Source organism: Triturus cristatus, chromosome 3_2, assembly GCF_964204655.1.
Source record: "Triturus cristatus chromosome 3_2, aTriCri1.1, whole genome shotgun sequence".
In the NCBI taxonomy this organism is placed as follows: domain Eukaryota; kingdom Metazoa; phylum Chordata; class Amphibia; order Caudata; family Salamandridae; genus Triturus; species Triturus cristatus.
In genome coordinates this window covers 305,055,354-305,081,855 of record NC_140584.1, presented here as the reverse complement: position 1 = coordinate 305,081,855, position 26,502 = coordinate 305,055,354, and the positions used below count along the sequence as shown (strand labels likewise).

The 26,502-nt window shown below is 45.4% G+C and overlaps 1 protein-coding gene across 2 annotated transcripts in view; it reads left to right on the top strand.

Moving 5' to 3' along the window:
* Positions 1-24,518, top strand: part of ZDHHC18 (zDHHC palmitoyltransferase 18) — a 176,880-nt gene extending 152,362 nt beyond the window's left edge. The window contains exons 7-11 of one of the 2 annotated variants that reach the window (XM_085647719.1): positions 4,805-4,914; positions 7,799-7,895; positions 11,193-11,289; positions 23,511-23,593; positions 23,732-24,518. In XM_085647719.1, coding sequence (XP_085503845.1) covers positions 4,805-4,914; positions 7,799-7,895; positions 11,193-11,234 — 249 coding nt within the window. In that variant the 3' untranslated portion in view covers positions 11,235-11,289; positions 23,511-23,593; positions 23,732-24,518. The remainder of the gene's footprint in view (positions 1-4,804; positions 4,915-7,798; positions 7,896-11,192; positions 11,290-23,510; positions 23,594-23,731) is intronic. The other variant, XM_085647718.1, reaches the window with a different exon arrangement.
* Positions 24,519-26,502: the final 1,984 nt, after the last annotated feature.

Here is a 26,502-nt window from a genome sequence, read left to right as displayed (position 1 = left end):
TTTTAAAGTTTGATAATAGTTTGTGGTTTTCTATTTATTTAAACAAACACTAGACTATTAATGATGTATATATGACATTATTAAAGTTTGTCACTGTAGGGTCTTGTGGCACTATAGAATATGGACAGCAGACCTCTTGGTTTAAAACAAATACATTATCTGATAGAGACATCTAGCCGCTGATTCCTTAACTTAGAATATCCCCAGGCTTCAGACTCGAGCCAGAAAACTTTCTGCAGCAGCACCTCTGTGCGCCGGGGGTGGCGCAGGGGGTGGCTCCGCCCTGACGTCTACAGACGTGACGTCAGTGGAGCCATATAAGCCCCTCCCGGCGCGCTGACGTCCGTTTGCTTCTTTTCCACGTCCCAACGCGGATCCTGGAAAACCAGCGGTTTCTTGGCATGTTTTTCAGGCCTTCTCGACTTCTTCGGCGTCACGGAACAGTGTGCGATGCCTTCGGGCTTTAAAGCGTGTGAGACCTGTGCACGCCAAATGTCTGTCTGGGACCCGCATGCCATTTGTATGTGGTGCTTGGGAGTTCACCACGACTCCGAAGAGTGCAACGCCTGTCAACAGATGGAACCTAAGTCCGTAAGGGAGCGTCGTATGAAGTTGCTGGCCGCACGGCTGTCCGGTCTTACACCTTCGCGCACCCGTTCTCCCTCTCTGGATCAGGCCCGCTCTCAAGGTCGTTCCCGCGGACGTCTTTCGGAGACAGGTAGAGCACAAACATAAGTCGCTGAGGTCGTCCTCCCTAAAACATGATGCTGGGGCCCGTTGCTCTCGGTCTTTGCCAGGCACCGGTGCCCAGCAGTAGTCTTCCCCCATACTCTCCCTTCCCGGGTGTTGGAGCGACACGGGCCCAATTAGAGGCTTATTCAAAGGCCCTCCACTCTTCCTTTGGGGCACCCCCTCTCCCATGTGCGCCTTCGGGTCCCACAGAGGAGGAAGGCACTCATGTCAGGTCTTCACCTGCGGATTCATCTTCGGCGCTGGCTGCGCGCATCGACTCCAGTTCCGGAGTTGATACGACATCGACGGGACACGGCCCAGAGGGCCCTCCCAGTCGTCGGTCCAGCCCACCCGTCCAATCTCTGCATAGCCCTGCGCGGCTTCCTGCGCTGACGTCTGATGTGGCGCTGAGTTTGATGCCCTGTCGACCTCTTTCCTCCCCGCACACAGGGGTTGGGTCGCCGTTGGACCGCGCCCAGGCCGAGTCCCCTCTGGAGGTTCTTGACGTCGATACGTCGTCTCGGCGTCGGTCGACGCCGGTGCCTACTCCTCCTCTGTTACAGGAGGTTGACGTCCCTCTGGACTCCCTGTGCCCGAGGTAGTTTCAGTGCCCCTTGGTGCAGGTCCCTAACGTTCTGTGGCCTTCGGGTCTACCTCAGGCTCCTCCACTTTTACTCTCTAGTGGACGGGTTAGTCTCCAACCGTCTCCTACCGACGGTTTGTTGTCGCCCCCCAGAATGGCGACGGAGGCTAGTGCAGCTTTCGTGCGGGCTATTCGCAGGGCTGCAGATATTCTTCGCTTTCTGCCCCCTGTGGTTTCCCTGCCCTCTGATCCTTTACAGGATCTCCTCCACATGGAGCCTGTTGAGGTGGAGCCTTTGTTGCCCCTTGGTGGGACTTTGTTTGACATCCTGCTTGGTACCTGGGCACGACCCTCCTCTGGTGATCCTGTTGATTGGGCCATTGCTCACCGGCATCGTCCGGCCCCGGATGATCCTCTCTGCCTGTCCCTTCACCCTTGAGCTCAGGGTCTGGTTGTACAGGCGGCTTTTGACTTGCAGCCTTCCTCCACTTTACCTCCCACTAGGGAATCTCGGTGGCTGGAGACATGTGGTTGCCACATTTTTGCCTCTGCCAGTGCGGGCATCCGTGCATTAAACACGTCTTGCGTGTTTGCACGTGCTTCCTTTGTCCTTGGGACTTAGTTGAGCTTCTTCTCCCTTCCCTCCCAGAAGGGCCCCGGACTGAATTACATCGCCTTCTTCTTGATGGCAGGGCAATGGTGCAATTTTCCCTCCGATCATCCCTTGATGTGATGGACTCTGTGGGTAGGGCACTGGCCCGATCGGTTGCTTTGCGCCGCCATGCATGGCTGCACGACAGTTGTTCCCCAGACAATGTTCGGGATGCTCTTCAGGGTCTGCCATTCAATGGCGTGACCCTTTTGACTGCCACGCTGATTCAGCGGTCTCCCGCCTCATGTCTGGTCTACTGTGACTTTCTGGCCTTGCGGCCTGGTTTTCTGCCTTGTGGTATCTTTTTCTTGTGCATAGCCAATGTTGCCTTGTTTGTTTTGAGTCCTGGGTTCTTAATGTAGTACCCAGATGGTGTAGGCGGTTGTTCCGCCCTCTTTAACTTTGTTCAGTACAGCGGGTTTGCTGGTTCTGACTTCTATTCAGTCCTCTGACTGTGACCTTATCCCTAGAGGACCCCCCTCACAGGGGTTAAGACTTACCCTATGTGGGGTATTTGCTGGCTATTATGTAGCTGCCTTCCTACAAGGAAGGCTTGGTACGCTCCTGTGGAGTGTCTCACAGAGGTTCTTCTGTGGATCAGTCGATCACTCTCTTACAGGGGATACGACGTCCCTTTCTGTTACTGACTTGTGGATTGTCAATGCTCCTTTGTTCTGAACTTGTTGCCCTTCACAGTTCTATATTATGGTTGCAGACTTCCTGTCGTGTGTCCTGATGTTTTTCACATCTTGTCTGCCTCAGGGGAGGTTTTAGCCTCCGCTTTTGTGGGGTTGCTTCTCAGAGCGGTGCTCTACTCTTTCCTTCATTATTTTTCAGTATACAGTGCTTGGCACTGTACCTTATGGTGTTTTTTTTGGGGGGGGGGGGGGGGGGGGTTTACACCATTCACTTTCTTTTTCATCTTTTTTGCACACTGTTCCCATGCTCTCACAGTTTTTGCTGGTGGCTCCACGTTGTGGTGCGGAAAGGTTTCTCCGACAAACTGACGTTAGTGTGCCGGGAGGGGCTTATATGGCTCCACTGACATCTATGGACGACGTCAGGGCAGAGTTGCTGCTGCGGAAAGTTTTCCGGATCCAGTCTGATGTCTGGGAATATTCTAAGTTAAGGAATCTGCGGCTAGACTGTGTCTCTACCAGATACATCGTTACAGAAGGTAAGTAACTCGTCCTTTACTTTCTTTTGCCTCATGATTGTTTACCTTATTCTTGATAATCTCAAATAAGTATTTGTCAGAACAGAGAGTTGGGTAAGACTTCTATATGTAGAGCCTATTAACTAACGTGTTTCTGCAAGTTGTACTGTCATTTATGAACTGACAAATGATTTAAATTCATTTCTGCATCTGATTTGTAGCCAGTGCAAGCTGGGTAGCATTGGCGATTCCCTGGAGAATCGAGGAGCTAAAAGAACTAATCTTGCAGTCTGATTTTGAATACACTGTATTCTGTGCATCAAGGAGCTATTTATGCCGGTGTAAAGTGAGTTCCAATAGTGTAATTTCGATGAGATTAATGCAGATATTGCAATGCGACGTGTAACTGTAGAAAGAATAGGTGCAAGCTTACCAAGTCTCCTCATCTGAGTTTAACTTATCAGTAGTGGGTATTTGTTGTCTCAGTTCCAGTTTATTCGGTAGTTAAAATCTAGTAAATAGGAGCCATATTTGTTGTCCTAGCAATTGGACTTCTCTCTTTCTCTCATAGTCTCTTTGTTTGCAAATGCTAAATAGCATTTTGATTGTTGTACAGATTATATTTTCTCGTGTGGATATCGGAAAAGGTGTCATTTATGTAATTTTTCTCTTTGAGCTGGCCGAGACCACCTCTCCGCTTTAGTATTTCCAAAATGTTGCCTTAAGAGAGAATATACTAAAGTATACAAAAAGTGATGGAATGCTTGCATTTATCTCAGCCACTGGTAATCACTCGGGCCGCATTTTAGTCCATTGTAATTATGCAAGATGGATTGGGATGCAGCCCGAGTGATTGCAAGTGGCTGAGATTAATTCTATCCACCTTATTGCTGTTGCAGTTAATGCTCTAAGTGCGAGTGGTATGCCCAGATGCTATACCTGTCTGATGACCCCATATCTGAGTGAAACCAATCCTAGGTTGTTTGTATCTTGGTTCAGGGAGTACCTGGTGTGGCAATTCGGGCTGGACTGTTCCCATGAGGAGCAGGGTCAAGGCTGATTTGCATATGGCAGTGTCCAAACTGAGGTGGAATCGTGGGCGAAAAACAATGGATTTGGATGGTGCCCGATCGATGTCCAGTGACTGATATTCATTCAAACATTCCATCCATCACCTTGTTGTTTGAGAGAATATGTCTTAGTTTTTTCAATTTATTTCCCATGCTTTATGTGAGTCTTCCAACTTCTTAAAACTTAGGCCCTCATAATGGGTTGACCGCATTTAGGTGTGAGCTGCTAGGACACTAAAATCTGATTCTGGAGGCTACCCCCACATCTAAATCTGGCCATTACAAGTTATAGTCTTTGGAATGTGTAATGCCTGCATACCCAGAAATGCTGCATGAGAATCCACATTTTCCCTACTTCTGGTCACTGTTTAGCTTGTATTACCACATCCTATCAGAAGGGGGCAGGTGGCTGGCGTGCGGACAGCTTCATCTGTGGTGAGGGGATAGTGGCCTCAGTGGTTTGTTTGGGGGTTAGCATGCGTTGCTGCCCTGTTCTGATTGAGGGAGCAGCAGCCAGGTCCTGCTTCTGCCCTCCGCTCCTGCCCCTCTTCATCTTAATTTTACTGAGTGTGGGTGTCCCTTCTCTTCTAATGCTGACGTTTCTCAAACAGATCAAAGGTTCATGGTCAAGCAAAAATGCAGAAGACTCTGGAAATCCTTACAGTCATCAAAGTATCATCACAAACTGCTGTGCAGTACTGTGTTCCCCTCTGCCTCCCAGGTAAGAATGCACAACACCTCTAGCCATGCAGAAATGCATTTGCCTTCGGGTCCTCTGTAAGACTGCACTTTAATCCAGTGTTCAAGTGGATTGTTCACCTCACCTCCATGCATATTCACCCCTCAGGTGGGTGTGACCTTGATGCCTCCATACAGGCACCATCCCATTTAGTGCAAGTGCACTGTTTGACTTTTTCTTTATTCCGACTAGTTGGTGTTTAATGTTTTATATCATTAATCAACATGCTGAGTATTTCACACCAAGATGCTGCTACATGGGGTCCCAAAAAAACGAAATAGTCACATTGACTATATTTAACCCTTTAAGAACACGAGAGCACCACATTTCGATCCCCAACAAGCTGCACAGCCAATCTCAAACGAGTCCAATGAATTAAATTCATAATAAACTTCAATTATTCCACAATTGTATCTAATATTATTCATCCTTTTTCTCCCTTTTTTTCTTAAATTCATTATTCTCATTTTCATATTTGTTAATTGCTGTTCATGAAGACACAGGAGAATGACTGTTTCCACATGTCACGCTTTATTTAAAATCACCCAGTGCATTTCGGGAAAATCCCTTTAGGGGTATCTAAGATACAAAAAATTAATCATCATCAGTTCCATTGTAATACTTGTGATACAATAAACGTGCTAAACACAACCATGTTGCAAACTTGTTCAAACTTTATGATAATGCTACTTCCAATTCCTGTTGCTCATTTATTTCTACAGTCATAACTTTAAGCACTAACCCATGTTAAATATCTCAACTAGCCAACCTCCTCGCTTGTCTAAAATCCAGGCATCCATCAACAATAACTGGTTCCTGACCTTCTATTCACCCCTGGGGCCTGTATTTAATCTCAGTTGTAATAGTGCTCTGTAGCACGCTTACCGTGACATTTGCTGTTAAACCTCCAAATAAAAAGCTTTTCTGAATTTGCTCTCATGTTTAACTTTATTCATTTCCATCTCGCGGTAAAACCTGCGCACTGCTCCCGCACATTTTGTCAACAAAAGCTGCATCCAACTGATGTAAATTAACGCTCACCTTTATAACCCCAACTGCCCTCGGCTAAACTATCACGTGCCGTGAAGCACGCACTAAACTAAGCACTGGATTACAGAAAGTGCGGGACGGCTTACTGATCATTCTAGTCTGTTAAACTCCATTACCCAGAATACCCCCACAAATGCGTCGCAAAACTTCAACTAGCGCTCCCCACCCATGTGGCTATGTAATACTAGTACTCTGAACAAGGGAATATACAAGACATACAAATGTTCATTAAAGTAGCAAAGTTTAAACCGTCCATGTGTTTAACGTAATGATTACTTGGCAGTAATCTCATTGCGTTATGAGTTCAATTCCATAATGAAAACGATCGTGCATGCCAGGGAAACATAGCTCCTGCGTTATCGATGTTATTGACACTATATAATGTCCCATTCCTTAAACCTATTCAACTCTTAACTTCATCCTGGGTGCAATCTCGCCGGGTTAGAACGGAAAGTGTAACCCTTTGTAACACTTGAAGTACACAGTACTTCATGAGCTTGACCCAAATCCTTGCATGGGTAATGGGTACATTGTGCAAAATAAAAAAAACAGTATTAACTCAAAACAAATCATTATATTCCAAAAGACTACTGTGAAGCAGAAAACCATTTTACTGTCCCTTTACGAGTAACTGCGGGGAAATTGGGAATGTACAACACAGGTACATAACTGATTTGAAAGTCAGTGTGATGGAAACCAACCCCCAAAACTCTAACAACAATGCTGCTTTCACAAACATGGTGAGTTACCTAACCAAAAAGCTATCATTTTTGAAGTATGCAACGTTCTAGAAGTGTTTTAATCTGGCTCTCTAGAATCTTAGCTGGCCCTGCTTGCACCACCGCAATCAAAATGGCAGAGCACCCTAGTCTCAAACATAAGTTTTTATGCAGATATCTCTGCAAGAGGTCTCTGAGTGACATCGACAACTCTAACTTCGCTCCTGCTCTCGGTTTCATGTCCCTCAGACCCCCCTTTGGTGAAAAACATCCCAATTATTTACGGTTACCCATCTATATGTCTATTTTATGTATCACACTCTCTGAGCGTAACAAGCTCTGATACCAGAGTCTAAACCTGTTTTATCTACTGCCACAACATAGCAGGAGTGGATACAAAAGTTGTCATAATGGAATTTCTGCCTTTTGACTGGGTTCTTGGAGTCTGTCTGAACAGCCACTCGCTCTCTGCTCCGTTAAGGAGATAAGAACAGTTTCAGAAGGCACAGCAGGTGGTGGGAGCGCTGGGCAGGAAGCGTTCATTTTGCATGGAGGAGAGTCCATGTTATGCACGGTTCCCCCATTACTCCCTGTCGGGTAGCTGAAGCCTGGGTCAGATTCTTTCCTTATTCAGATATTCTACTTTTTCAGACACAGTGCTTCTTGTTTTTATATTTAGAACTGAAGAACCCTCCCAACTGCTGGAATAAGGACACCTACTCTGTTAATATGCATACCAAAACTCCCATGAAAAAGCATCTGTATATAGAAAACATCTACTGTATCTCCACAAAAGCATAAGTATCTGTCCTCTAGTAAGGAAAGGCCATACACCTTTTGGTTTGTGAAAGGACACTTCTACACCCTCCATTCTCGAAAAATCACATCACCCCTTGGGCGTCCAAGTTGCATTCTCTGCAGTAAGTTTGAAGCCGCCCCAAATGTAGATAACAGATGCACAGTGTTTACCTCGCTTCATATTTTGCTTACTTTCAGGCTGAGCTACATGATTGTCTCTTAATGGCATCCTCTGGATGCACATCTGTATTCTAGATGTTTTTGCTCTTAAGTTGCTTACTTGCCCTTTCTTTTTTCAGTCTGATTGACCGACGAGGCTTCGTGCAGCCAGATTCGGGAATTCTTCCTGCTCCCAAAACAAGTTCCTCCTTTGAGGCAAAGACTGACAACAACATGGTAGGCGGAGTCCTCTAGTGTCACAGTTGATTTTCCCGTGCCTGTTCTGTGCATGTGCGTGACGTGACACCAACAGATGCACTATACACCGCACAGTGGAGAGGAGCTGTCTTTTTCGGGCTTCCAAAGATGGACTTCAGCCATAGGTTGCCTTGTTTTGATGTAGTTCTTAATACAGCGTTGCTGAACTTAGCTGCTCAGTTGCTACTTGTGAACACCAAGCATTACCAACACCCCAAGTCGTGATGCAGTGTGTAAAGCTAGGGCTTTTGAGTGCCTATCTAATGAAGACCTTCTGGACTGTCAGCAGTAATACATGGTTACATGTGTATTGTCTCCTCCATTCACAAAGTTCATTGCACCGGCAAGCTGCGCAGAGTATGTGTACATCGTGAGCAAGGGCCTGAAATACAGCAATAATTTTTTTTTTTTGGTACCATACTTTCCAGCCTCCATTTCATTTGTATTAAGGTGCTGATTGGCAGCAATTCAGAACAGTTTGTCACTGTCCTAGTACCTTGCCCGTGGTATGCCCAAAAAGGCTCTTAAGTTGAAGGAACATGTATGATGATGATGATGCACGGAAGGGACCAGGAGAAGCACCCAGTACTTTACCGAGACTTGTGGGCCAGCCAGTAGGACACAAAGGATAGATGTAGTATTGTAGGGAGCGATTTATGGGCCTTTTCTAGAAGCAGCTTGGCATCACTCGTTTTCATACAGGTGTATAGTTAACTTATGATGGCCACTGCATGACTAAGGATTTGTTTGTCATTGATTTAAAGATGTTTAGAGTCACTGTGACACTTTTTTGGAATATACATTAAGGATCACCCCAATCCTCATTAAGGATTCCAGGGTTGTGCATTAATTTGTATTCTGTCTTTTGTGTATCGAGGTGTTTGCTTGCGATCTGTCATTGGCAGGCGATCAGTTTATCCTTGGTAAAGGGCCTGGCCCATGCTGGTGCAACAGATTCATTAATGGCCAGATCTTTGAGGGGTAGTATGCTTGATGTTGAAGTTCCCTTGAATTTTTCCTTAAAGGATTGGAAGTTAGTAAAGCTTTTGGGGTTCCCTTTCATTCACCGTTCATACCACCGGAAGCTATAATTATTTAAAAGAGCGTTGAAGATATCCATACATTCTACAAAGGGTTTTCTTGACTGCTGAAGGATACATTTATTGAAGAGTCTGCACACAGTGCTGGTGTTCCTTTACTGCTGTAATTAAATGCCCTCCCTTTTGTACTGTCCTTGTTGCAGACATTTTGGGGAGGTTTACACTGACTAAGGTTTGCTCTACACTATATTCGGTGGTGTTTATGGGCTGCTCTGTACTGTTTTGACTCTTGAATGGTTTTCATCTTGACTTTGTTCCCTCTGCTCGTTATGGGTAATGAGATTTGGCAGATGCTTATTCATAGTTCTCATGAGGTTGAAAAGTTTGTCAATCATTGTTATTTTTTGGGTGGGGGAGGGAATGGGCGAGTTTGCATCAGTGAGGTGCTTGTCCTTAATTTGATTGCTTGTTTGGATCACCCTAGACCTAATCGAAGGCCTGTTGACTTTCGGTTCCTTAGGTGTGACTAGGACAAGTATTGCATGTATTACCTGTGCTCTTGTAATATGAGGGGTACAGATTTGATGAAGCACCTCTTAATGTTGTTGGCAATACTTGAAAACAAAGCTGCTTGGGGATTTTGCACACTTTTGTATACTTTTTATGATATTTTTGTATGTTGACCGATATTGTGCTGTAAAATGTCATGTCATCATGTTAAACAATTTATAAATAGAAGTTTCATTATTGCGATTTTTTTAAAAAAAAATATCTTTTGTATAAGGTTTTTGTTTTGTTTTGCAGAGGCATCCGTTTATATGTAACCTTCCACCTCTTTCCTAGTGTCCTGCTCCCCATTATCCTGCTCAGTTGATCACTTTTCCTTGTTCAAGAAAATGGACTATATCTTGAGATTCCTATGGGTATTTTAGGAAGAGACACCCAACATCTTGCAGTTAAATATTCCCCAGGTTCCCCTGTGTCCATTTGTCTCTTCACATTCTTAGGGTGTTGTGATGGAGAGGCCTCCTGAGGGTTGGAGAAGGAGGGAGGGCAGTATGGGTTTTTGTTTTGAATCCAGCCTGCTCTATAATTGGGAGGCCAATGAAGATCGTGTGTCTATTCTATCTTGGAGACAAAGGCACAGTTTTGAGAAAACTGATCGGTTGCTAGAAATTTTATCTTATGACCTTCTGTGTGATTTTACAGAAGACTTTCTGGTAATTGCATTGCTGGGGGAAGACATTGGAGACTTTTGGTCCCGCTTCACAAATAACCTCTGGTTGATGTAATAAAGATGTACTGTCTCTTTTTAATGAGGGTTCACTTGTCCAATAATAGGCTTGGTGCTCCTTGCATTGTTTTCCTGCGGTATGCGACTACAGAATAATGTTGCGGCTGTTCTGTAATAAATGCCTTAACTCCCCGTGTCTGCTGAAGGCAAATGCCTGCTTCCTGTATAACGGATTCCTGGCAACAATTGTATGTGTAGGTAAAAGGAGGGCACAAGCAAACCAAATAAATACCACTAAGTGTTATTTGATTGTGAGAGTTGAATGTAGTCTACATCAGCGTCTGGTGTATGCAGATGTAGTCTGTGAAGGTACAGCTTTCCTGGGGTTCCCGCCTACCCCTCAGAGGTCACGTGGGCATGAGGGGAGATCACATATTGATCACAGTTGGTGAAGAACTGTTGAGAGGTTTCTAGGAGTTAGAAAAAATGTGTTGAGGGGAAAATACTGGTTACATTTATGTCCAATGTTACCCTTCTTTTTCTTGTTACAATATTGTTTTGGACTCGTTGTAATAAAATATATTTTTAAACCAGTAATCTTTTTTAAAAATGTTATTTAAACACACTATTCCATTGTTTTAGGAGCGAAGAGAGTTTGAGCCCTATGTAAGTGGGTAGAGAGTGTGTGTGTATGGGAGGTGGCATTTGAAATTGTCAACGCTGCAAATTTTAAAAAACGTCGCTCTTCCACATAAATAGTTATCCACAACAGGAGGCTGTTATCAGTGGTGGGTTGATGATGCTGTGGTATGTGGGTGTCCAAATATTGGGTTTGTGTAGGGGGAATAAGGGGGAATAAGGAGATCGCTTCACTGTGTAGCGTCAGTAAGAGCATGCCTTTTGTGATGCACGGTAGTAGCATGCCTCCCCTTTACGATGCTGGCTCCGTCCTGCTCCGATGGGTGTCTGCAATGTAACATCTGAAATTTGGTGTCTTCACAGGGTGATGTCTGTCAGGACTTTGCCATTTCTTGCACAGCCTAACTGCAGATCTCTCTACCTTGTGGATTTTGTTGTCTTTTTGCCTGCGTTTTTGCTGGTAAGACATTCTTTTGAATCCTCCCTTTCACAGCATGACCATGCATCCATTCCCCCTTGTCTGCACCTAGGCATATACCCAGTTTACCAATTTATCCTACCTTCCCAATTCCATATCTGTGTTCAGTGTTTTTATAAAACTACACTACAACCAAGTAATCTCTTCATCGCCCATCACTGTTCTCTGGCTGTCAGTAAGCTTTCTGTGCTTGGCAGTTGTGCAGAAGTTTTGAAAGTGCTGTTTGCATGCCAGTAAGCGGTGTCCATTCTTGCATTGCATGTCAAGACATGGCTGTCCATGGTAATATAACTTTAGAAATATCACTGTGAGCATCTCCCTATACCAAAATGGTAATAAAAACTTCTGCCACCAAGAGAGCACCTTCTTAAGAGTGCTGTATAAATACACCTGTTATGTTATACTTTTTAGTGCAGCGAGTCATACTTTTGATATGTCTGTTAATCGAGTGAGGTGTCATTTCATTGCATGTATAGCTGCACTTATTGGGCTCCAAAACCAGTGGGCATTTCAAGCTTTCAGATCCCTTGCACAGGGCCGAAGTGGGCACATAATTGTTAATCTAGTTACATACAATTTGTTTGCACAATGATGGCTTTGAGCACTTGTTCATGATCATCTTTCACCATTAAAAAAAAACCACAAAACTTTAAGACCCCTTTAAAAACCGGTGGGAAATGACATCTGGCACTGCATGAAACATCACTTCACACTTCATGTTGACCAGTGAGAGAACCTCATTCTGCTTTTACCCATACCTGACCTTGCACATCATTTCTGGAATTTGCAAGGTAGTTGTTGATGTCCTCTCTGTGACAGTTAATTGACCAGCAATGTAAAAAGAAAATTCCCCTGCCACTTTTTGAAGTCTAGAATTTCTTGATATTTGGTATCCGTCTCTACGTGAGATGCAGCACTAAATGGTTTGCAATCCAGCATAGAAGCGGTTGTGTGTGGTCCAAATTAGATGGTGCTCCTAGATTGGAATACGGTTGTTTCAACTTAAAGGTGATAAAGCGAGTGTAAAGCCCGTGCCTGAAATAGGCTGATGCTAAATTCTAGAGTTCGAGCAGACCTCTGTCATGTGAATTGTAAGAGGAAGGAAATGTGATCGGAAGGATGTCATTACTAGTAGTCTCCTTGTTAACACAGTACAGTGGTGTGTTTATTAATCCCATTGTGCACTGTAGGTGGATTGCCCTTCTGCACGCTTCGCACTCCATTGTAGTCAGAGCCAAGATCTTCTAGATTCCACAAGCTAGGCTGTTCATCTCTTCTAATTTCCTTCCAAATTAATTCTGTTTTGAGTGTCAATGTTATATTTTCTGTATGCCGTTTCTGACTTGAAAAGTACAGCATGAAAATCTGACATTATGGGATGACGTTTGAGGCGGACCACTGCCTGAGATGAACTGGCACAAGCCAATACCATGAGCATTTTCCTGCTGGATGCAAGTAACGTTCAGTAAACTGCCTTTTACCAATACAACCAAAATTGCCTAAGACCTCCGGAGGAAAGCGGAACTTGTTTGACTTAATTGGGTTGGCCACCTGGTTTTGCTTGCTTCAGAAAAGGTGTTGTGACCGTTTAACATGATTTGGGGGAAAGAAAATACTACTTTGTGACCCTTCAATTCATTGCGTGGTCCAGGCAATGTAGTTACTCTGCATCATACTATTCTCAACATGGTCATCAATGTAGAAAAGTCCCATCTGCGTGCAGGGACATCTGGACACCCCAAAAAATAAAATATCCATACACATACATACATAAACACACATATATATCTCCATTTAATGTTGGAGGTAGACACAGCAGGGTTGAACAGTTCATTGGCACCCCTAAGTATTTGACAGACCAGCTTTAACTGTATCTTGCCATATAAAACTACAGTATTGTAATAAAAATATGAACCACATTGCAACCTTTAGTGTAGAAATTAGCTATATAGAGAAATCACTGGAAAAAACGTCTGACTGTGAAGAAAAATGAATGTAAAGATGCCGGTCAGGTCAAACATGCATTAAGCATACACTGTGTCTTTAAGAAAGTTAATAGTTTCCATTACCCACCATACATTGCACTGGCAGTTCACCTCAGATCATCATTTCTTTTTTCTGGCTCATGGTGAATGGATCTCCGGGCACTTCACCCTCATTTTTTGAGAAATGTTCTTCAGAAACTCTTCTCCATCTTCACTCCACATCCTTCTGAGACTGTTATCTGTTCGTTGTGTTTATTCATCTGTAGAGAATTATATTGTCCTCATTATACTGTCTCTTTTCGTGACGTGGCCCTCCAGCAGGAGAAAGAAGGCTGCTTCTGATGCCTATCACCTAGCTGTGGTGTGTCTTTGGCTCTCATTCTGTTAAAGACTGTCCCATTTGTCAAAAAATGACAAAAAAGGCTCTTGAAGACGGCGAAGGAATTTGCCTTGGAGGCCAACTAGAATAATTCACAGCAGAAGAGGAAAGGAAGAAACGAAGAGAGACTGCTTCCTCAACTGCAACAGGTTCCTCCCATGAAGATGACAGAAGTAGCTCCAGGGAGGGCAAACACCGTAATCACCACCACCATTGCTCAAGGCACTCCAGCACTTCTCAAGAGCATCTGTTGATGGTGAAACCATTGGCGCAGAAAGCCCAGGTCGGTAGTGGCCGGCATGACTCGCGGGGGTGGGGGGGTGGGGGGTGTTTGGGGAGTTGCGCGGGGGGGGGATAATTTTAAATACATTTACAAAAGTTTAACTTCCCTTCGCGGCCCGGTCTGGCGTCCTCTCCTCCACACAGGAAGCAGGCAGCCCCCTCCCCTCCCCTAAGCCAGTCACAACGCTGCAATGGCAGCTTTGTGATTGGCTGGGACGCTGACCGCACAGGCATCCATGGGAAGGCCATTTTCTGTATGTAGGCTGCATGCAGCCTACATGGGGAAAAGGCTAGAGTGTGTATGACTGATTTGGTTGGCCCTGGGGCCGACCAAACAGTCAGCACCCACAACAGTGTGCAAGCCACTCCTCCCCTGCCCTCGAGCAGGACCGCTATCCCACCCGCCCCCAACCAAGCCCTTCTGCTTTCTCGCAGTGCGAGAAGCAGTAACATAAAATGGTATTTATAATACCATTTTATGTTTCTGCTTCTCGCACTGCGAGAAAGCAGTGGGGCAACTCTTTCGCCCACATGGAGGGGCCGTCCCTTGCCCAGGTACTGATCACCACTTCCATGATACCTCTACCATTGACATTCACGCCATCATCGTTTAGACTGCAGACACCTTCACATCACTGACCTTCAACGGCAACAACTCCATGATATTGATGTTTAACAGCAACATACTCCACAGTGCCATTGTTAATGTTGTGACATCACGTATTGTTACCAAGAATGTCTGACACGAGTCTATGGTGAGATCGATGTTGTGAAGATAGACTTAATAGTCTCTACTGCCTCGGTTCACATTCTATCATGAGCTCATTCTAATGCAGTTATACCTATGGACAAACCTATTTTACCACAGAGACCAAGGTTTAGCAGCCTTGCAGAGGACCAGTTACAAGAGCCTTTGCAGGTGCTGAATCTACCACCTCTTCCAGAAATGCCCAATGCCACAGTGTCGCACTGTCATCGCTACTTCAGCACCAGAACCTGTGCCACAAGAAATTCCAATGGTACCAAGACTATCGGGACTAACACCTCGTTCATCGCGTACTGTGGCCAGATGTAAACAGCAAACACCCTCCACCTCTACGGTCACATCAAGCAACTTCACAATGTATATATCGTATAGGCCTATGTCACGTCTACAATAATATCGTCTCAAGTGGATGACATAAGAGTTCAGAGTGTCCTAGTTACAGCGATGCTTAACATACAAATAGAGGTCCCCATTCTACTGTCTCGGTTATAATCGGGCCAGAATTATGCAGCAGAAGAGGGCCAAAGTTTAAGGCAAGGTGTACTGTATTTTGTTGCAATAAAAGGCAAATTATGCTACGTAATGCAGTACATTTTGTCATAGTATTATTTTGCCAGTTTTTTACACGTTGGCACTATTTGGGCAAAGATTTTTCTCAATAGGTGCCAATTTAATACCCAAATACAGCAATAAGAAACGGATAGTTGATTAGTCAGCCTTTGCAAACTTCTGTCACCTAGCGAGCATGTCTAGAGAGCAACAATCCAATACCAACCCACATGAAAATGTAAATTACAAGATGGGAAAAGCGGTGAAGAGAATTGTGGGCATGTTGCCTGGCAGGCTGGAAATGTCACCTGTGTGAATCCCTCTGTCTCAGTATTGTAGTGCCAGCCGCTTGCCACACTGCAAAAAATATGGGACATCTGATAGAGCCATCTTGTCGCAGATTCTTTACCTTTGAAATTCCCAGGTGTCAGACTGGATCTGGAAGATTTTTCTTCCAGCTATACCCCTGCACGCCAGTAGGTAGCACCAGCTGGCTCCACGTGACGTCATCCGCGCAGAAAATGACATCCGCATCATCTATTTATCGCCTGCCTGACCATGGCTCCTAAGGCTTTGTGGGAACGATCCCTAAGCTGCTTGAGGCCCGGCAGGCGGCACCATGTCACTCGACTCCTTGGAGGTCATGGTTCTGATTTAAGTACAAGGTCCGGACGCAGCTCCAGGAGTCCCAAGCCTTCGTCCCATTCAAAATCATAGGGACATTCAGGTAAGAGGCATAAGAAGCACAGGAAGTCGAATCGTGCTTCAACTTCTCCCTGTCCATCGTCCGACGTGATGGAGGAACCTCCGCGTTCAGGGCCTCCTTCTCCGTAACATGTGCCTGGATTGGATCTGCACCTGCACCTCCCCGATTTTTCCTGGAGCCGAAGCAACCCCCGCCCAACTGAGAATTTTGAGTCTGTGTCTCTCATGTTTGGGTGGCCTCCGGCGCACCTTCGGGTCTTGTTTGGTCAGAGGGTGCTCCTTCGGGTTCAGCGCCAGCAGGTCCGATGACATTGGCAACCCCTCCCCCCAAGATCTATACTTTGGTCCGGACAGGTGTCTGTCGTGCCACTGCCACCATCCCCTGACTCTGCTTTCCACGCCGATGCCAGTCCCATTCTCCTTCCCGTCGACCTGGAGCTGGTACGGCATCGCTCAATGTTGATTCTGGTGCCCACAGAGCTCCTAGGTCGTTTCCTGAGCCTTATTCTGAAAGGCTAGGAGCAGGAGAAGATTGGGAAGGTCACTGGACCATTTAGAAGACCAGCCAGAAGAGGAAACTGACTAGTATGAGGAATTGGGTGAGGCCAGTGGACTGGATACTCTTCCAGATACTAGCATGCTTTCTCCCCCTACAGTGTCTACGGAGGAGGGAACATCTTATGCTATGGTGGTGAGAAGGGCAGCTTTCAGCTTCCTTCAGTGGCAGTCAAGCCTAACATCTTGATGAAGGTGCTGCAGTCAGAAGATTCCTCCTCTGAACCCTTACTCCCATTTAATGAAGCCCTCACGTACGTCCTACTGGGAAACTGGTCCAAGCCCAGCCACAGGGGCGCCACTGACCTGCTCCGGGCGACCCAAATTTCCTCACTACCCACTCTATCCCAGAGAGCATGGTCTTATAGGGACTCCTGGGAATTAACCTCCTCAGCTCTGGCTAATATGGATAAGATTGAAGGACTCCACTTTTGTATTAAAGTGAGCCCGACCTCCTCCTTCACCGGCCTTCTGGTTTATAGACCCCCTGACTGTAGCCCTGATATATTGCTGGATTTCTCTAATTTTGTGGTTCAAAAATCAATTTTGTCCACCAACTTCAGTTTTGGGGGATTTTAATCTTCATATAGACTGTTAAGTGCAACCAGGCCTGGCAACTTGTGTCCTATCTTACTGGGGCTAACTTAATTCAACACGTCACAGCCCCCCACATATAAAGCTGGACATATCCTTGATTTGATATTCTCTAATATCCAGAAGTTAACATGGCTACCCCGAAGCAGGTGGTTTGGTCCGACCACTGCTTTTTAGGTCTCGCTGAGTCAGCGCTACATTTTGTAGGTGAGTTTTCAAAGTGTTGCTGGCTGGCCTAGCGCTTGCGTTCACGCGAGCATCCGCCAGTTTTCAGTCCCGCACCGCACACCACTCGCCAGCCTACCTTTGCCATCGCGCGCGCTCTTATTAAAATTCCTTTCCTGCCCACTCACCAGCCTACTCGTCGCGCGCGCACCACTCGCGCGGCGCACGTGTTTTTGGGTTGATCTTGAGTGGATGAAAGGGTGGATGGCCATGCTTGGATATGAACCAGTGACATTCATATCATTAACAATTTGAACTTCTTTGCTTCTAGCCTAAAGAGTCAAAGCTTAGAATGTCAACGTCATGCGTGTAGAGCCCTCATTTAATTTGCCACAAACCCTTCTTTAATATGGCCACAAACCCTCCCTTAATTTTGCCACGCACCCCTGTTGCACATTTCACTACATAACGGTTACCAGATGAGGTGCTACCCGCTGTGGTTAAAAGTTCCTTCGTTAAGCACCGGCGACATGTGATAATGTAGTCGGCCACTTCCGCACATTCCAAATACTGTTCCATTGGACTTCATCGTAAGGTAACAGCTCCAAGAGAACAGGCTGCATTACAAGTCATTTAGTAACCCGTAATATTAAGTTGATGGAGCCTCTAGTAGGCTCAAGATCCTGTGACTTTGGGCAACTTACCTAATCTCCTGGTGCCTAACAAAAAGGAATGTGTCCTTGTGTAACGTAGTTGGTGTTCTTGTAAAGCACTCCATTACCTTCGGATTGAGTTTGCGCTATATATAAAACTGCAAAAAAAAACAACCCTACAGCAGGACCCCTCTGTATACGACCAGACCTTTCCCTAAGTGCCTCTCGTGGCGGCGATCAGAGCGTTCTCTCCGCATGCCAGCCTCTTACATGGTGTCGCCAGGGTTAATGTTTCTATGGTGCATTTCTTTCAGAAAGGGATTCCACTCGGAGCAGGCGAGCCCTGCAGCAGCTTTCTTATTTCAGCGTGGTATACGGTTACTGCGCTGTTCAAATTTCATCACTCAGCTGCAGAAAAAAAACATTTGCAATGCTATAGGTCTCGCATTTGCGAGAGTTTGAGCTATTGGCATTGTAAATGACAATGCCTTTTATTTGTGTTTTCAAAACAGATTAATAAAACACATGGTCATTTACAATGCCAACAGCTTAAACTCACGCAAATGCGAGAACTATTGCATTGCAAATGCTTGTTACCATTCTCCTTTAGCCTAGGAAGATCACCGACACATGTAAATACCCACTCCTTTTTAAAAAGAAATTGGAAATATTTGACAGGAGTTTTTGGGGCCTATTTTACAGACTACCCAACCTGTTCTTTCTAAGGATCCGAACACTGATGCTCTGGTTTTTCACTAGTGGATTGCGACTGCTGTTGAGTTCACTGCCCCAGCCAGATTGTCCAAATCTCTGAGAAACCCTCCTTCCGCTCCATGGTTTTCAGAGTCCCTTAGGTCTCTAAAAAGTAATTTCAAACGTCCGGAGCGACAAGGGAGGGTGCATTATGCCGTCGCTGCTAAAATGGTATATAAAGCCTCTTTGAAAGAGTTGCACAGAGCAGATCACGAGGCCAGAGACTGTCCAGCATGTGCCTCTTTCTGCTCCAATAAGACCATTCGGGACTGATGCGCTCGAAGAACCATGGCTCGCTCATCGACATCAATCCCCAATGACATCTTCCAAGAGGGCGTCGACGTGCCGGAGCGAGAGTGGGTCGAAGAAGGCCTCGTCAGCGCCTCAGAAGCCGATGACTCCGTCGAAGAGATCACTCCGGCGCAATGGGTCGTAAGTAAGAACGTCGACCCCCGACCCCCTCCCTACACCATCGAATAAGCCTTCAGTCACACCTCCGCCTTCAGGCTCAGGTGCACACCGAGAGACTGCTTCCCATGCCCCGCCCTCGGGTCCGGCAAAGAAGTCTACTAAGCCTTCAGGCAGCTCGGGCTCGAGTCAGCCTGCTGTCGGTACCGAAACACAATCACCGGCACCGAAAAAGAAACCACCCTCCTCCTCTGTGCCGACAGCTGCATCCACATCCAAGCACACGGCACCAAAACCCACAAGCACTGACTCGTCGACACCGAAAAGACATTCGGAGCAGAACAAAAAAACACTCCTGATGGGTTCGGATTCGGAGCAAAGGAAAGCCTCGGAACCGAAAAAACAACAAGTTCCACAGGCCACGGAGACTGTAAAAATGCACGGTTCCAAACGAAAACAACACAGAACCACTACAGTCAGTGCCGAAGAAGCCTACGGAACAGAAACGCTTGGCACTGAAAGACCAACATCCAGCAGAAGAGCTGTTCACACCAGATCCTGCTCAAAAGACTCATAAGGGATCCTAAAACTGGCCAATTGACTCTTAGTTCTAGGAAAAGACCACTAGATGCGCCTGCACCGGCTCCACCACCTAAAAAGAGGGACATTGCCACATCTCCTCTAAGAGTCCCTTCTCCAACTCCTCCTCCTCCACCACCACACTGTTCCCCCTACGCAATCTCCTAAACCAGTAGACGATGATGACACCTTGGATGACATAGGGGAGTGTCCGGACGATGTGCCACTAGGGGATCCTAGTCAACCTTCTTCCCCAGACCCCTGGGATGATTATAACACGCCAGATGTCCCTAATGTTCCACAGGATGATATCTACCCCTCCAGAGGATACCATGGGCTTTAATCAGCTCATACACAGAGCTGCCCAGTACCACGGGATTCACTTGCATACAGCCCCATAGAGCAGGATTTCCTAATGGATACATTTGACACCACTCAAAGATCCACCTCAATACTACCTATGCTTAAAGGGGTTATTAAGCATGCACCTTAAGTCTTTAAAGATCCTGTTAGGGCTCGAGTTATTAACCCCAGGATCGAGGAAAAAAATATAAAGCTGCCCCTGCTGACCCAGCTTACATTAAAGGCCCAGTACCCTTAGACTCCCTGGTAGTTTCCAATGCTAGGAAAAGGGCCAATTCTCAGACATCCGGTGACGCTGCACCACCCGACAAGGAGTCTAAACTCTTGGACGCCTCTGGCAAAAGAACAGCCTCACAGGTGGGTGACATATGGCGCATCGCCAACACTCAAGCGCTGTTAGCCAGGACACATTATGATGAACTAGTGTCCATAATGCAGCACCTCCCAGATAAATACAAAAACGGGGCCAATGAACTCATACAGGAGGGTAAGCTTATCACCACACCTCCATCCGTTGCGCTTTTGCGTAGGCATGCCTGGCTACGCATCTCGGGTTTTCAACCTGAACAAAGTTCCATCTTCAACCAGCCATTTGATCAGGAGCACCTATTTGGCCCAAATGTAGATTTAACCCTTAAAGATGAAAAAAAGGATACGGACACCGCTAAATCAATGGGAGCCTTGCAGTTGCAAGCTCCCAGACGTTCCTTTCGTCGCTCACCTTACAAGGGCACCCCCAGAGGCTACTCCTCAGACAACCCCTCCACCTCTTACAAGGCTCCCGCCCAGTCTACGTTTACCAGAAGTTACCAGAGAGGAGGCTACAGAGGCAACAATAACAAAGGCAAGACCAACCACACCCGCTCTGCCTCCACCCCTACCCAATGACTTTCCTCCAATTCACCCAGACCATTCCACTCCGGTCGGGGGAAGACTACAACAGTTCCTGCCTGTCTGGACCAACATCACTACAGGCAGGTGGGTGCGACAAATAGTTCAATCAGGTTACTGTCTAGAACTTACTTCTACCCCCCCCCCCCCACACATACCGCCCAAACAACGCCCAATGTTGTCAGAACATTTATCTCTGCTAAAGCAGGAGGTGATCCCCCTCCTACAAAAGGGTGCAATAGAACCTGTTCCTCCTAAAGCCCACTCTACACGAAAGATAGGGGCTTCAATGGCATTTTTAGGGAACATTCCCTTAGATGACATCTGCAAAGCAGCTACATGGTCTACACCGCACACATTCACAAAACACTATTCTGTGGATGTGCAAACAAAACAAGCTAGTGTGTGCCAAGGTGTACTCAAAACATTATTTCAAACTACTGCAACAGGTACTGGTGGTCGCTGCTAGGGATGGGTACTGCTATACAATCTATGCCAAGTGTGATCTGCAGCTCATATGCCTCGAACAGAAAATGCTACTTACCAGTATGCATCTGTTCTTGGCATGTAGAGCTGCAGATCCACACACGCTCACCCACCTCCCCGGGACCTGTATCTGTTCCAGTTCTATCTTACTTGGATATACACACATGGACATCTTTTCCTTTCTACTTACTCCATCATTTCCCATTATGGCGAAAAACAATCGAAGGATGGAGCCGATGCCCATGCGCACTATAGTCCAAAGGAGGAGTCGCCTATCCCGTGACTTCCAAAGACTTTTCCAGGACAAAAACAAGTGCAAACATCCGGGCCCAACACCAGATGGCGATCCATGCGAAGTGTGTGGATCTGCAGCTCTACATGCCAAGAACAGATGCATACTGGTAAGTAGCATTTTCCTTCTTGTCCTCCAGACTATTTCTCAATGTATTATAGCTAGTTTACTTTACATGTTACAAGTTAGAAAACAAACCTCGCTGCCTGGTATGTAGAGCACATTCTATAAGAGGAAAAGTGGTATCCAGGGCTAGGGTTAGGAATATCCCTTGTAAGCCAGCAATCTAGAAATCTAGTCCTACTTTTACTAGACATTACTTTTACTAGACATTACTGACGTCATGAAGATTCTCGAGCTGATACATTAGTGGTTCACATAACACCACTTTTAGTTAACACAAAGCTATTCACAGAAATGCTACATGCCTTCATTACAGATTTGTTTTCTCTTTACATTGACCTGTTTATATGGGGGATATGCTTGCTCCTCTATTCTACGTTTATGACTATCAGTGAAACTCCTATGATGCAGACGAAACTAATCCTGATTCTGCACCATAGGTATTCTCACTGAAATCATAATCCACTCTCCCTCCTCCCAAGCTGTAAATGTAAATTATTTGTTCTAGGTAATACCCGCTATGACACATCCTATTCTTCAATTAAAAAATAACTGAGGCTGTGAGGCAAACTGCCAGTACAGTGCATGCTGGGTAATGGCAGCTGCTGCCTTTCACAAAGTTAGTGTATTTTTCTTCACAGAGCAATTGTTTTCAAGTGATTTCACTATACAGCATATTTCTACCGTAAATGCTGCAATACGGGTTATATTTTACTCTCGATACTAAAGATTCTACAAAAAAAGCTGTTAAAAAGGGCCTGGCAAAGATATATGGACGTGCCTCCGAATGGTTCAACACTGAGGTGTTTACCTCCATCATTAGAAGATGTTCTATATATATATATATCTGCCCCTCTGTTCCCACACGCATGTGGGGCTATTCTACATTTGACTTTAGTGAAAATACCTATGATGCTGAGCCAAGAATTCAAGGAAGTAGCATTGTCTTCTAAGCCACTCTCCACACAGGGTGGTTCCTTTAGACTTGTCCACAAACAAGATGCTGGCAGAGTTTATGCAATAGGTTGGTAATCTAGAATTTAGATCTGCTGCAATGAACATGTCTCAAGTGGTCCCTAAACTTCTCGCAGGTTATCTATAGGTGTTGGAATAGAGCAAGCACCAAGGCTGTCTGGTCTATCACTTAAATCTACTAGTTGTTTAGCAGCAGCACGCATAAAGGCTGCACATTGCCCCCGTTTTATTGTATTACCTCATTCCAGACTGCAAAGCATTCTCACAAAAAGTTTGCTCAGTAGGATGAGCTAACCGCAAACTTATAGCTTTCTATAGCTAAAAAAACCTCCCTTGGTTAACTAGAAGGATGCATGGTTTGCCCATAACTCCTTAGACAAGGTTCCGGTTTACATTCTCTTTAGGACAAGCCTTGAGGGTTTTTGGGCACCAGCTTAGGTAATGCTGTATCCTGGCTAAAGCCTGCTCTATAGTCCTTACATTCTCTTAGGTCTGAGTGTGAAGCAGCACATATATTTGCTGCACACTATCTCATAGGTTCCTATTATTTGTATTCTTGCTATTTCCTGAAAGGTCATGGGAAAGTAAGGCTGCAGCTGGCTATGATGCGTAGCATCCGTTTTACTCCAGACTCCGTTTTGGTGTGGCCACACTCTCATGCTAACCCTTTTTGTTTTCTTTCAATTGCTCTGCGGGATAGGTCGTTTTCAGGGTAATAATGCCAAGTGGAGGACTGCTGGATGCCATTTTGCGGGAACTGTGGAGGGCATGGAGAAGGAGGAGGTAGTATTTCATCTGTCCATATTTTAACTGGATGTATTCTAAATTCAACCAAATTACCCTTTAAGTTTAGATGCAGTTTTATCTATAATATTGCCTATGTCATTATTGTATTAACATTATTCTTTGGTTTTTCTGTAGTTTGTTTTCCGGAAGTTGCCCTGATTTGTTCTGTCTTGAGTGGCGACCCTCAGTGGAGGCTTGAGAATGCAGTCATCACTTGTGCCTCGAACTCTGAATCTCTTCCACTGCTGTATGTTCCCTTCCGTAACAAGTGGAAATTTGCCATAGCCAAGGATAGCCTTTCTAACTTGCTGAACATTCTTCCATGGATCAAGCTGCTATCACAAAGCCACATGATCCTTGTGCTGTAATGGAGTGGCTAGTGTCATGTCCAAGACTACTTTAGTGAAGCAGCCTGGCACCAAAGTTTCAGCTGTGTTGCAAGGATTCAGGGTGCCACTATGACAGCCATAAGTTCATTGGCAATGCGGATATTTTTTGAACTGCTGTAGTGGACTGCTGTGTTTCATAAAGACTTCACTTGAACTACTACAAATTGTCAATTGTCTAGAGCTGGAGTTCCCGGCAGAACACATTTCAATAGGTGTCCGGATCACTGAGATAATTGCACTCTGAGACTGCTTCTGCAATCTGACCAACTCTGCACCTACTCTCCTTAATCCGAAGAACTAGAAAAAATATTACAGATAAGTGCAGGCATCGTGCTTTAATGCTTTTGGGCCAATTCAAACAAATTTCCTTCATTGTGAAATACTGTCTACGTACCACAGCCTCTATGCACTGAACATTTTTTTTTATATGAAGGTCTAAGAAATGCAATATTATGTGATTTGTCTGATAGTGCATTTTTCTCTGAGCACTAGTCATAGTAGAATAATAATAAAAAAAAACAATTGGGGAAGCACAGCATTGCGATTTTCTTGTATTGGTTGTGGGACTCCTTTACAGTTATTTTTCATTGCACAAGCCGGTCAGTGGGATCATTTTTACAATGAGTAGGTGAGTTGTTGCTTGGTGCAGGCGTATATGGAATGCAGTAAACTCAATTTTACTGTCAATTTATTTTTTCCTTTTTTTTTTTAGACCGAGTTGGGTGTCCTCTTCTTTATTATCAGGTTGAGTAAAGGTGCGATTTGACTGTCCTTTTACCACTCTGACAGCACTTCAATCCACCTCATACTTTGTCATTTTCAACAGAAAATTCTTCTTCAGTATTGGATCTTTCATAGATTCACATGCTTGAATTGTTCCCAGTCATTGAGATGGGAGTACCCTGGTACACGCAGTACAGGTTATACATAGCCCAGAAGGTCTAGAGAACATTCAGTACAGTAACTTAAACACATCATATAAGAACCAAACTCCAGCCAATCAAGTGACCGCACCGTCTAGAACACTTCCCACAGAGACTTCTCTCCCTCAGATTTTCTGCCACACGTCCTGTCAAAGTAGTCTTCTTGAAAGAAAGAAAACACACACGCACAACCCCTCACGCCCCCTCCAACCCAAACCAAGTGGATTTCCCTGAGTGGAAGTGGGTGGTACAAGCAGTTCTAATGGCTAGCTCGTCTGACAGCCAACTAGACATTAAATGAGGCTCAGAACTTTAAAGGGATAGGACTGAGGCACTTCGGTGCTCACAGCCAATCAGGGTAGCTTTAACAATTCCTATGATGGGGAGACTGAACCCTATGCCTGGATTTCCTGGGGAAACCTGATCCCACTCCCAGGAAAAGCATTTAATTTTTTAATTGGTGAAAGAAAGCCTGGGTTTGACTGTGCTGCTATTCGCTGTAGCACTTGGAATGGTGAAGAAATAGCAGTTTGTCCTGCTTTTCCGCAGAATCATGCCAGCGTATGCATGTTGGTCCATGAGAGCCACAAAGTTTCTGCAAGGTTAGCATAAAAACTCTGCTCTGCATGTGTAGTAAGAGGCAGGGAAACCAAGGGAGGCTCATCCTGTCCCTTAAAAACGTAAGATTTCTTTTAGTCCTGCAGTGCGTTTCCTGTCTATTTGATCCTCTGTCCTGACTCTCTGCTCCTAATATACCAATTCTTTCTGACCTCACCTTTTTTGTGTATTCTTGTCCTGTGTGTTGGCACACCAAATGTCTAGATAGTCAAGGACGGCACTCTGAGCGCTAACCAAGTGCAGCGATAGCCTCTGTATAGATCACACACCTTGGCCACTTTGCTGATAATGCTGGCTGGTTTAATCTGCTTTATTCAGAATGCTTGTTGTCAATCACACTATAGTCTGAAGACGCACATGTGTGGCACTTCAGGGCTGTATCCCTGCTTGCACGATGCCATTCCTTAAGGGCAGAGTCAGATGCACACTGTGGCACCGGTTCAGGCTAGCCTGGCTGATGAGAGATACCCAGAAACTGTTCACAGGATGTTTCTGGTCCAGGGAGGACCTGGCTTGGCAGTTTGGGCTGGACTGTTCCCATGAGGAGCAAGGCCAAGACTGGTTTGCATATGGCTGGGTCTAAACTTGGGTGGCATGGTGAGCAGAAAAATGATTGATTTAACCCAGATCACTTGACTTGGGGTGAATGTTTGATTTGTTCTGCATTCCGTCCATCATTTGTGTGTCACTTACTTTCGTACCCTAAGTGCTCCGGGTATGCCCAGACATAGGGCCTGGGCTCACTTTGCCACTAGATTCGAGCTAGCTTGGCTGATGAGGGGTGATACCCCTAATCCTGTCCCAGGAGGCTTGTTTTTGGTCCGGGAAGGGTATGGCTTGGCAGTTTGGCCTGGACTGTGCCAATGAGGAGCTTGTTAAGACTAACTTGCATTTGGCTGGGTCTAAACTGAGGTGACATGGTGAGCAAAAGAGTGATGATATAACCAGATCTCTTAACTGGGAGTGAATGTTTTAT